Below are 13,105 nucleotides of genomic sequence, written 5' to 3'. Positions count from 1 at the left end.
CATTATGAAAGCAATAAAATTACAAACACAAGATTGTTTTAGACATATTCGTTCAAAGAGAATCAACAAAGGCAAAACAAAACATCAAGAACAAAAAGCAAGATCAATCTTCAAATTTATGATTAAAAAATACAGCAAGGAAAGAAATACCAACAATGCATGTCTTTAAAAAGCAATATGCGTACAGAGCAGAAAAACATGATATTCGTTCAAAGAGAATCAACAATGGCAAAACAAAATATCAAGAACAAAAAACAAGATCAATATTCAGATTTATGATTAAAAAATACCGCACGGAAAAAAATACCAACACTGCATGTCTGCAAAAAGCAACACGCATATAGAGCAGAAAAACATGATACACAACAGCTGTCAAAATCCAGCACTCATACAAAACAGAAATGAAAAATGTTTTGGTTTTAAAAAAGAATATTCTAGTTATTCTCTTTTAAATGCATAATTAAAACATATAATTTTCTACGGTCTAAATCACAATTTAAAGAGTATCAACACTACTAAAATTAATGGTAAAATTTTCTTTTTATTTAAAATATCAAAGAGATTGACCAAAAACATTTACTTAAAAAAATTAATTTCATAAATAAATAAAAATTGAATAACTAAAACTTCAATTAAACCTAATATTAAGTAACGTTTCTTTAAACAAATATTTATTTATGGGGGTGGAAGCCACCCATACACCCCATTCATCCATGTACATGTGGGTATCTCGCAATTTGAGATATAGTTCATCATGTCACTTCGATGGCTAATCTTATCATTAATTATTATAGTTCAACAAAAATCAATTTTGACTTGAAATACAAGTTATATTTTTTTTTATTTAATGTTTCATAAATTACATTTATTTAATTTTTACTTGTTTTGATTTTGATTTTTATAAATGATAAATATTAGTCTTCTTCATCACAATCCTTTCAAATAACAGAATGATTATTGTTATGAACCGTTGATGTTTCATTTTAAATCAGTTGTTAAGTTAAATGTGCAATTTTAACAAAGACGATATGAAAATATAGAGAACTCTGATAAATATTCTCATTTCGAAGAGTTTACATATATTTTAAATCATGTGATTAAATGCATGCATTTTTGAAAGAATGATTATAGTGGATACATAATATTGACAATTATTAAAAGTATTTCTAATGACCAAATGTTGTAATAACTTTTTTTCCGACAAAAATATAGTTATAGCTTTTGTTGTAATTGTGACAAAGATTAAAATACATCACTTATAAAAGATAAAATATAAAAATTATTAATAATAGAAAAAAGAAAAGACCAAAATAATTAGATAAAATATTAAAGGCCAAAATTGACAAGTTCTACTATACTACCATAAAAAGAGTATGTACTAGGAATATGAACTGACCAATAATTTTACCATTTGAACACTACTATAATATCTATTAAAGTCGATTAAATTAAGAATTTTAATATATTTATCTATTTAATTTTGATACTAATAATTAAATAAATTATTTTTATAATTAAAATTTTAATTTTAGTTATAATCATTATAAAAAAATATTTCATTTCAAAATAGATATAAAATATAAAACTTAAAAATTTAGTGATATTAATTTTAAAATATAATTAAATTAATTCATAGATAACATGTCATTCAACTTTTAGTGTTTTAATTTAATAAATTTAAAATATAATTAAACTCATTCATAGTTAACATATTATTTAATTATTTGTAATTTAATTTAATAATACCAATAAATTATATTTAAGCTAATAAAATATATTTTACGATATAATAATACAAGTTGGCTATTTTATACGGGCACCAGACCGCACAATTGCACACATTCAACGTGGCTTGGGGTTATGTCTTGATGATTTGCATTATATCACACTAATACGTCCACATCAATAGAAGTGCTTATTTTATAAGATATTGACACTGATATATTGATTTATTATATAAAAAAATAAAACTTCACAAGCTACAATAGATTAATCTAAACATAAGGAATTTAATTTCTATATGGTCAAAATGCATATTGAATTTTATAATAGAGTAAATAACATTTCATCTACTAAAACCATATTGCTCAAATAATATGTACCTCCACAAAGTAACAATTTTATGGTTTATTTTCATTATTAACTTACGTACAAGTGACACATAAATAAGAATTGTCAATAATTTAAGTTAAAATTAACAAAGAAACAATTTTTTTTTTTTTTATGAAATGGGAGGTTCATTTGCCACTTTTGTGATAATTTTGTCCTGATAAAACCAGGCCCAAAAGAGATACTCTAAGGCCACTCTCTAAATTAAGCCCATAGACATAAAAAAAAGAGTTAAAATTACAAAACCATCCTTAATAATGATATCCTTTCTAGTGGATATCATAGCACTAGCACTTCCCAAATGGATATTATAACAAAATAAACATTTTATTCCAAAGCTTTAATGTCATTATTTCTCAAAATCTCATTCATTTGAGTTCCTTCACACACATGGCTCCTCTAACAAATTTGCATGGTGTCTCAAAAACTTTAATTCCAACTACATGTCTTCTTCCAAATGCACAAAGGACCCTTAAAACAGGACAAGTAGTTACAAAGAAATTATCAGAATGTGATTCAATTCACACTACAAGAAGAGGAACTGCATTAAGCCTTGTTTCTTTAGTCCTTACATGGCAATTCAATGAGAAGATTTCATTAGCTAAGGATAATGGATTTTGGATTGAAGGACCTATTCCAGAACCTACAGTCACTAATGGTAACCTTAATTTCTTTTATGACTAATTCATTTACATTAGGACAAAATTAATTAATTATGGTATGTTTTGATTCAATTATTTGAGTTTATCTGCTGCACAAACACTTTTAAGGAAAAACTTATGATAATAGATTATAATGTGTCGATAAGCCGAGATATAGCTTAAGAAAACAACTTATAGTTCCTATATGAAAATAATTTGATTTTATGACATAAATAAAATTGACTATATTTTATCATTTGATATTAAAATAGCTTATACATAAGAGTTTATGATATAAGCACTAGTTTAATGGTTTATTCAAACAAGTCCTATATATAGTTCTTGCATGCATACATCCATGGCTAATTAGAATGAGTGGAAGTTTTGGCTTCATTACTTTTATGTCTGATTAATGTTTATGTGCATGTTGGGAATCACTATAAAAATTTTGGTGACATTGTAATTTTGTTGAAACTACAAGGTATAGTTTTTGTAAAAATTACGGTGGCAAATTCAGTGTAATTCTGCCAAGTTCACCGCTAATCTAAAGATATTATTATATTTGTCATTGTAACAAATATGAGTGTTTTTTTTTCTTCTATTACTATAATGTTTTGATATGAATGATGATTATTTTGGTTAGATATTGCAAATGAGAAAACGGGGACTCGTTCATTTATTAAGAAGAAACTTTACATGGCAAATATTGGTACGAAAGGAAGTGTTCTTAGGATAAAGAAATATGCATTTGATCTTTTGGCAATGGCGGATTTGATTGCACAAGACACACTCAACTATGTGAGGAGGTACCTAAGACTCAAATCTACTTTCATCTACTTTGATTTTGACAAGGTTATCTCTGCTGCTCCAGTTGACGATAAGCAGAAACTAACTGATATGGCTAACAAATTGTTTGACAATTTTGAAAAGGTATGTTCTTTTTTACCCCCCACAAGATGGAATATGATATGATTTTTCGTTTGTTTTAGACTTAATTGTAGTTTTGGTCCCCCTATTTTAGTTGAATCACGAAAGTAGTCTCCCATTTTATTTTTTCCCAGTTTGGTCCCTCAAACATAATTTTGGTCCAACACTTTGAATTTTCATTTTTTTTGCATTTATTTAAGTCACATCATACTTCAAGATCTCATTTGCAACAATTGTACCTGAAATATATGATCATAATCGGTGTAGTACGGCTTTAAAAAATGAAATTTCATCAAATTTTGGCCAAAATTCTGTTTGGGACTAAAACTGGAGAGAAACAAAATAGGAGGACTACTTTTGCGATTCAGCTAAAATAGGGGGACCAAAACTGCAATTAAGTCTTTGTTTTAAATTGCAGTTATGTAGGGTTGCATTGGTGTCCTTATGTTGTAGTTGATATTATAAACAAATATGACTGATGCAACTACAATTGCGGTCGCAGTTGCATTGTAGAAAATTGCAGACAAATGTGACTGATATGGTCACTATTGTGGTTATAGTTGTGTTGTGGTCCTTGATATTGTAGAAAATTGAAGACAAATGTGATTGATGCAACCGTAATTATGGCCCCAATTATGTTGCAGCTGCAATTGTTGTTCTACACTGCAATTTGGAACTATCTGAATGCAATTTAGAACTATGTGAATAGCTTTTGGATTAACAAATTGAATTTATTTATGTAATGACAGCTTGAAGAAGCTTCAAGGAACAAAAACCTATCTGAAACACAAGCATGCTATAAGGAAACTGAAGTTATGCTTAAAGATGTCATGGACAGGATGACTATAATGTATAAAACAATTTGACATGATTTTAATCAAGCTGTGTTACTATTGCTTTTATCAAAACCAATTTTGTTTTTTTTACTTTTCTGTGTTGATTCAAGATAATAATGTTTACCATGTAGATAGATAAATGTTATGCATAGATGAATTTCAGAAAAATTGTCAAATGTATGATAGTGTCCTTACCTCACTACCTTTTCAAGTATAATCTGTAATGGGAAGATTTTTCACAAAGGTAGTCCACTGCATATTTCTCCATCTTATTTTCTTTTGCATCAATTACAGAATTGTCAATTCGATCTCAAAATATAATAATCATTGAACAAATTTTATTTGTTGTCTAATCGAACTCTAGATTAACTTTTTTCTTCAAATTAGAAGGTTAAGATAGAAAATTACAAAGTTGTCAGTTATAAACTGATGTATACAACATTGTTGTTTGGCAAAAATGTTTCATACGTAAGTGATTGAGCTCAAATAATTAATGAGTTTTAGTAAATTAAAACATAACTGGATCAATCTTTGGTCAAATTTTACTTACTCCTCAAATATACTTCCAAATTACTATGGTGTTTTAGGAAAGGTAATAACAAAAGTAAATGTTTCATGCCTAATAACTGGATCCAAATTCTCAAAGAAACAAAGTTAGATACTATGCTCACATCCCCACAATTGGCACATGTATTGGAGTTTGTAGAAGTTAGGAAGTCTCATAAATTTGACTTGGTTATAATATATATCAGAAATTGACACTTCACCACAAGGTACGATTTAATTAATTGACAAATTAAATGCTGTATACGTGTTGCTTATTTTCCAAGAACTCAAGCTTAGAATGAGACTCACGACCATCAAGTTTAGCTATATGCTGCCAGTTAATACGTCAACATATATATTGCAGGTGATCCATCAATTTATAAACATACTTTCAAAAGAATAATAATCATCATATTTTTAATAGAAAGATACGTTAACAAATATAATATTAAACTTACTAATGTACACGCACGCAACTTGCTTGTATATTTCATCTAGAAAAATACATTAATATCTTTCTCTCTTAAAAAACATTATATAGATATCGACTTTCAATTTGATTCTTAAATTTTATAACATGTTTGTCCGAAAAGTTTAGCTAAACCGATATTATTAAACTGACTATTTTCCATGGTAAACTAGATTTGAATTTGTAACATGTTTTACAAACTTCAATATTTTGAAAATTTCTGAGACTGAGAAATATGTCTAGTTGTCTACTGATAATAATAATAATATATAATGTACGGTAAGTGGAGTGAGATTATGATTTTACAACATAAATCAGAATTGCAAAATGGAACTAATAGAACAGGAGCATGTTTTTAACTTAATCCATACTTAACTTCTTCACTATACAAACTATATGTATGATGATGTTAGAATTAAAGCTATTTTTTGGTTATTTTAGTAGTCACATAGGCCAGCCATATTGACTCATTCAAATAGGTTAAACAATATATATTCATGATTTCATCTGTGTAAAGATTAGAAATAGCTCAGGCGAGATTCTGTAGGGCGACCATTGGTTTGACGCCGAGGTGTCCCAATTTCACAAGCATTGACTCTTGAAGCGAACCGGAGCGAGCAGAGTGATTCTCCGGCTGAAGCTTGGTCAGGAGAGATGTTTACAAACATTAATGTTTTTGAGTCTCCACCTAGACAAGGCTGTTCAACATAGCAGTGAATAAATTAGATCATGTCAAAGATACAATCAATATTGTGAAAAACAATCTGCTATATTGCAATCTACTACTTGGATTATCTATGATGTCTATCTTAACAATATTATTCATTTATGGTATACAAATGGGAAATTATAACAAATTAACAATGCATATCACTAAAAGGACTTTATGCGCACACAAATAACTGATTTAAATCACGTTTTGAGTCAAAGCCTGCAAATCATAACTTCAAGTTAGAATCAATTTCAATCGAGATCACCCAAATATGTCAAATCAATTTTATGTGTCTGGAATCACTCTAGACATAACTTATTTTATAAAATTGATTTTGGTTGAAAATCATAAAGTCATTGTTTCATATAAAGCAAAAATGTAAAGTGATTTATATTTGGATAATATGGATTAGAATAGCTTTTGTGTGTCTATATATGTCATTAAATTTGAGAACTAATTCTACGATATCACAGAAGCTAGAAATATTTTTTTTGGTAGAATTGATTTTGAGATTAGAATAAACTCTGAAGCTAGAAGCCAAACATAACAATTTATAGTCAAATGATGTTTGACTAACCCAAACATGATTCTAAGAGTTACAAACTTGGAACCAAACATAGACTTAGAGTATACGATAAAACATTAATTTTTTTTATGACTATTAGTATTTAGAGATGCTAATCATTCTTCAAAGTTTAGAAAATTGCAGCATTATTATGGAATATAATATGATTAAGATTCATATTAAAGAAAAATCACCTGAAGTAGGTATGTAAGCTTTGAGTTCCTGAATGGAATATGATCTTCCTTCTTGGCCAAGGCAAATATAACATCACTTAATGATGACAAACTTTTATTTATTGCCTAATTACAAAGTAAAGGAAAGTTTAGATTAGTATAGAAATAAAAAAAGCAGAACAATATGAAATTAGAAAATATCATGTCTTTACACACTTGAGTTTCTTTCAATCGGTCCCCGGTTGAGCCACTCCTTGAAAGACGCTCGCTCCCGGCAAGATCAATGAGATTTAGAATGCCTTGTACTTGTTGGTCAGTGCTCTAGCAGAACAAAGAGATTGGTTTCAATTTGATGCATGAGAAGAAACATGGTTTCAAATTTTCAATGATTAATAGAGGAGAAACATTCATACCTCATTTACACCGTATATTCGAAGTGTGAATACGAAATGGCTTCTTGAAGATTGTTCATTCATCTGAGTTTTCCCCACAGATCTAAATAGAAATAAAACAGAAAAACAAATATAGTCAAATTTTCCATCCAAAAGCAATGTATGTTAACTTGTAGGCGAAAAAATGCATCAAATTGCAAAAGATCTTATCCGAAGTAATAACCTGCTGTTTGCCGCTTGATTTAAAAGAAACGCGACCTCTTTTACACTTTGAACGTCCACCACTGTAAGATCAGAAACATGTGTGTTTCCATTGGCATCGTGTTTGATCGTGTATTGCTTCCCAGGTGTACCATTTTCTACACGAGTTGCGTCTGATGAGGACTTATTTGTAGACAACAAATCCCGAATGGTTTCGTTGTATATTTCCAACATTGACACCTGTTAAAAATTAATGAATAAAAACCTTATTAGATCTCAACATCGTGTTTAAAAACATGTAAACATTGTAATGATTATAGGTGAACTTACAAAAAAATAAAAATACTCTTTAACTTTATCACCTGCATTTCATATTTCCATCCTTGCGGTTGCTGTGACTGCCGTGTTTGAAATATTTGTTCTAGCGAACGAGGTATCAAGCCTTTTTCTCCGGGATGTCCGGGCCTGCCCATCATTGTATAGGTTTTTCCGGAACCTGTCTGACCATATGCAAAAATACAAACCTGGAAAAGAAAATGTCTCAAATTTCAAGATGAGCAATGTTAAATAGTATGAAAGTAACAAATGCCAATGTGCCATAATTTTGAAGGTGTATGAAATGGTTAACTCTGCATTTGACGAAAATCAGACAGGTATGGTGTGTAAATAGCTAATCACATATTTCGTTACTTTTGAAGCATTTCTTTTTCAAGAATCATTGGAGCTAACCATGTATGTATACAAATTGATAGTCATGCATATAATATAACTTGAAATGATAAACAAGGAATAAAAAGATAAACTTAGAAATTACCTTGTAACCATCAAGAGCACTTTGCACAAGCTGTGAAATTTCTGTAAAAACTTCTTGTTGTGAAGCATCAGGTGCAAAAACTCTATCAAATGTAAAAGAATGTTTTTGGCCTAAAAATAGCAACATAAATAACAACATAATGATTAGAACAAGCATAAAATGAAAAACTACAATGATACGTCAACCAGAAAAAGAAAAAAAACTACAACGAAAAATTGCATCATGAGACATACCATTTTGTGCCAATTCAATGCCGCGTCCCGAAGCTTCCATGGAGGTAGGATAAGATATAATCTTTCCTTCTGTGCTGCAACCTTCATCAGGTAACAAAGGCCGCACTCGACAGAACACCCGGATGTTACCTTTCAGTTCCTGTCAAAATGTAAATTAGTAAAAAGTTCTTTCAATGTTTTTGTTATCAACAAATTTTGGCTTAGTGAGTTACCAAAATGGTGTTATGTAATTCTTTCCTCAGCTTCTCCCCTTCTATAAGTTTGTATTCCGCATCTGCCAATCGTCTTTGTAACTCATTTACAAGTTTTTGTTGTCCTTCGAATTCTGTTCTCGTCTCAATTGCAGATATATCACAAACCTGGATTAAGAACAAAAACCATTATATATCATAAGTTCAACGAAACGATCTTTCTTCCAAATTTACACCACATCACCTCGAGTTTGTTTTCCGCAATTGTTAGCTTCTCTTGTAATTCCTTCACCTGATTATCTTGCAAAGTACATTTTGCCTGCACAGAAAAATCATAGTCTCGTTTCATGTCTACATAATAGCAAAAGGATTTGATATATACGAAGAAACACGATATAAACCAACCTCCAATTCATTTGTTTTCATGGTCAAGTTGTTCAATTCAGAGCCAGATTTCTCTGTAGAATCTTTAAACTTCACTATTTCAGTACTTAAAGTTTGCACTTGAGATATTTGGCGGTCTCGGTCCTCCCTCACTTGTTGCAACTCTACTCTAAGGGACGCAACTTCGCTAGAAAAAGCTTCCTTCTGTTTTGTAGCTTCTTCTTGAGAAGCCTAATGAAACAATCAATGAAACTTTATAAGACATAGTTCAGTCATTGAAAAACGTCGAAACTTTTTTCCAATAATTCATCACATTCAATATATTCTAAAAGTATCATCTTCATCTTAAACATTCCAATTAGCAAAAAGAAAAGAATGAATTAGCCATAAGAATGAATATGTTCAAAGTTTATTTTTCTTCCAACTTGAAACAATTCAAACACCAAAGCATAATACTCACCATAGACAAAGTAAGTTGGCCCTTTAACATGGTGAGATTTTCCACTACGGTCGCTTTCTCTTTCTCTACACGCTTGAGTTCACCTTCAACTGAAGAAAGCTCAGAATGAAGTTTTCCATTGTACTGCTGCAAGCTTGTTATATACTCTTGTAATCGCTTGTACATGTCGTTGAGTGACGCTATCTGCAGAAATACGTTGATGTATGCATTTGTAAAAGGATTATTTCCTGATAAGACTTTAGATATCGAATAAGAAGTACTTAGAATATATTGAATTGAGATTGTACTTATTCTACCTTCTGATTAGCAGTTTGAAGCTCACGTTGAGCTCGACCGAGATCTTCAGATAGTGTAGTTTGTGACCTTTCAAAGTCAAGCCTAGCCTCTCTCTCTTTAATAAGAGATTCCATTGCAGCCTTGAGTTTCCAAAGGTAATAAAAAGGATAAATTTATTATTATCAACATTTCCATTGCATTGTGCACAAAAGCAAAAACAGATTCACTCTTGAAATTCCACTGACTTGAAAAATTTTACTCACCGATTTATCAGTTTCTTCCTTCACTAATTTCTCTTGCAAATTAGTGCAACTCCTTCTCATTTCTGTGATAATTGAATTCAGCTCTTCTTCCTTGATTTTGAGCAGCAACTCTGCAATTTAAATGAATTAAACCACATTAATACACAAAAAGTGAAGATTTTCCAAAAACAAAAAAGGAAAAATTAATATAACAATAATACTTACCGATTTCCATGCATTTCTGCTGGGATAATTCCAATGAACTCTTTAACTTCTCTTGCTCTAATGAGTAGCTCAGTTCAAGGTCTTGGAACCATCTTATGCAAACCTTAAGCCTTTTTATATAATCTATCATATTTTCACATCTTTCCTAAAAAACACAAAGTATAATGCTAATTAATATATATGGTAGTGATAAAACACTGTATCCCCTTTGATCTAAATCCTCAAACAGCCAAAACAAACAATGAAGAAACATATAGCTTATTGTTAGAACAACAACCCCGGTTCAAAAGAAAATAAATACTAAGAACACAAACAAAAAAACACAGATTTCATCACAGAATTCAGCCAATTGTGTCTATGTCTCTAATTGAAGAACGGTTGCAGTATCTTTCTAATATAATTCAAGCTTAGGGTTACAGATTACAATTTGTGTTCAAATACTCCCTACTTCATACACTCGTCACGAAACTATGAGTCATACCCAACATTTTTTAACTCAAACCCCAAACAACAAAAACAAACAATGAAGAAATATATTATATATATATATATATATCATATAAATTCAATAAAATTGAAGGCACAAAAATACTTCAACTAACCTTGTAATTAAATCTATCTTTCCTTTTGGATTTCTCATTTAGCAAAGTTTCCACATCTTCTCTTGTGAACTCTATAAAGCTTCCATAATCAGACCCAGCATTACTTGGTGGAGTACTACTAGGTCCAAGATCATGTCCACCATTTACAACTCCAAAAGAGAGTCTTCTTCCATTAATCTGAGTTCCAACCATTTTCTTGTTTTCTCTTTCTGATTCCTTTTCACTCTATTATGAGAAGTTTCATCACCACACACACACTCACACACTCAACCTTGGGAAAACCACATCAAAAAGATTACTTTTTTAACCTTGATGACATTTTTCAGTTCTACTAAACAAATGTGAAAACTAACAACAACCCATTACTTAAAATGGAAAATAAATCATGGGAAAAGAGAAAAGGTTGTACCTTTGATGTTTTAAGAGGTGGAAGATGTGAATGTGAGTGACGTTATGAGGCAAAGTTGTGGTTTTTGAAGCTCAGAACTTAACTGATGAGTGAGTGAGGAGAGAGAAAGTTAGATAGAGAGAGAGAGAGAGAGAGAGAGAGAGAGAGAGATTAGTATTGTGGGGCCATGGATTGTCTTCAAAGCTAACAAGCTATCAAAGTGTGTTGCTTTAGCAAGAAGAGAAGAGATTCGGTGATGATCCAAACAATACACACAATTTTTTTTAGAGAAAGAGAAATGGTTACTTAAAAAGTAGAAAGGAGGTGAAAATTTTAAAAAGGTTATTTTTATTGTTATCCCATAAATATAGTTAAGTTAAATTGGTAACTACAAAATATTGATATGTGTGTATTTTCTACTTTTTTATATTTATATTTAAGATGTGTGAATTTGGTCATTAAGTTAATAAAAAAAATAATAAGAATTATTATCTTGTTATGATGTTGGTAAATGAACTTGCAATAGATTTGTAGATCTGTTTATATTGTGTTTGGTACTGTTTGTCAGTGAGGACTTAGTTTAGATTTTTACTGCTTTTTATTTTTTGAACTTTTAAAATAATCTGTTGGACATCACGTGTAAGATTCGTTCTCCCATGCAATTCATTAATTATTACATACTCCAAAAATAAAATCCTTTTATAAAAAATTGTTTATTACTAGTAGTTGTACTATATTTTATGTTCATTATAAAAACTGTTTGTTTAAAAGAAAATTAATAAGTTAAATTGTATGATAGTGATATTTTACCTTATGAAATAAGAAATGCCCAATTTATTTATTTATACAAGAAAGTAATACGAAAAGTTTAGCTTTTTGTAACATATGAACCGTTACCGTACAATTTTCTAAACTACAATATGCCCTTGTCGATTTAATATTTATTTACCATGATTTTAGAAGTATAGACATTGTGACATTGATATAGAATAAAGCTATATCTTAGAATTTAGGTGAGATTTATTTAATTGAGAATTTTTAATATAAATTTTATATTTAAGATTAATTACTTAAATAGTAATTTTGAATTATTCGATAACAATAATTTGATAGTAGTTCTCTCAATGGAGACTCTGTATCTTTTTAAACTAGACTGTAACCCGTGCGTCCGCACGGAAATAACGATTTTAATAAATAAATGGTTATATTATATATATATATCAAATTTTATAAATTTTATTGACATTAAAAAAAATAAGTTGACTTAAAAAAAATAATTTACAATAAAAAAATTAAAAAAATCTAATTTTAACTTAACTTAAAAACTACTTTTTTATAGACTAAATGTTATTAATAAAAAGTATGACTCTAACACCATTCTTTAATCTTACTCAGATGCCTTATTTTTTTATTCTACACATAATCTTTTTTCTTTCCAAAAAACTTATTATAAAGCAATACTTTTAATTTTAAACAAATAAAAATAATAATTATTAAAAAAATTAAATTAAATAATTAGATTAAATGAAATAAATTTTTTAAAATAATGGACACGGACATATATAAAATATGTAAATTAGTAAATGTAAAGATGAGTAAGTAACTTAATAATGAATTTTTATTTTTATTATTCAAAATATGTTATTTATATGAAATACATGACATTTAAGAATTAATATAAATTTTGCTGTATCAAGTGGCAAAATATATTTCATTTTA

General features: G+C 29.3%; 2 protein-coding genes across 3 annotated transcripts; one reads left to right on the top strand and one right to left on the bottom strand.

Moving 5' to 3' along the window:
• Positions 1-2,410: 2,410 nt before the first annotated feature.
• Positions 2,411-4,603, top strand: LOC101515473 (photosynthetic NDH subunit of lumenal location 3, chloroplastic). The gene is made up of 3 exons (XM_004487561.4): positions 2,411-2,767; positions 3,394-3,680; positions 4,427-4,603. The coding sequence occupies exons 1-3, from the start codon at positions 2,500-2,502 to the stop codon at positions 4,541-4,543; spliced, it is 672 nt and encodes a 223-aa protein (XP_004487618.1). The 5' UTR covers positions 2,411-2,499; the 3' UTR covers positions 4,544-4,603.
• A 1,152-nt stretch (positions 4,604-5,755) lies between these two features.
• On the bottom strand, positions 5,756-11,661 carry LOC101488229 (kinesin-like protein KIN-14N). 2 transcript variants are annotated; one of them, XM_004487563.4, is made up of 17 exons: positions 11,408-11,661; positions 10,999-11,269; positions 10,397-10,541; positions 10,193-10,302; positions 9,950-10,069; positions 9,654-9,836; positions 9,215-9,424; positions 9,054-9,128; positions 8,831-8,977; positions 8,619-8,757; positions 8,386-8,495; positions 7,934-8,095; positions 7,594-7,811; positions 7,392-7,473; positions 7,195-7,299; positions 7,000-7,104; positions 5,756-6,226 (listed from the first exon to the last, which is right to left on the bottom strand). In XM_004487563.4, exons 2-17 carry the CDS (start codon positions 11,188-11,190, stop codon positions 6,047-6,049), a joined length of 2,283 nt encoding a protein of 760 aa, XP_004487620.1. In that variant the 5' UTR covers positions 11,191-11,269; positions 11,408-11,661; the 3' UTR covers positions 5,756-6,046. The 2 variants fall into 2 exon arrangements, with proteins under 2 accessions (XP_004487620.1, XP_004487619.1); XM_004487562.4 differs by having other exon boundaries at positions 10,999-11,661.
• Positions 11,662-13,105: the final 1,444 nt, after the last annotated feature.

The sequence above is a fragment of the Cicer arietinum genome, chromosome 1, assembly GCF_000331145.2.
Source record: "Cicer arietinum cultivar CDC Frontier isolate Library 1 chromosome 1, Cicar.CDCFrontier_v2.0, whole genome shotgun sequence".
NCBI classification, from domain to species: domain Eukaryota; kingdom Viridiplantae; phylum Streptophyta; class Magnoliopsida; order Fabales; family Fabaceae; genus Cicer; species Cicer arietinum.
The sequence above is the reverse complement of the archived record's forward strand: the minus strand, read 5'-3'. Positions and strand labels throughout refer to the sequence as shown.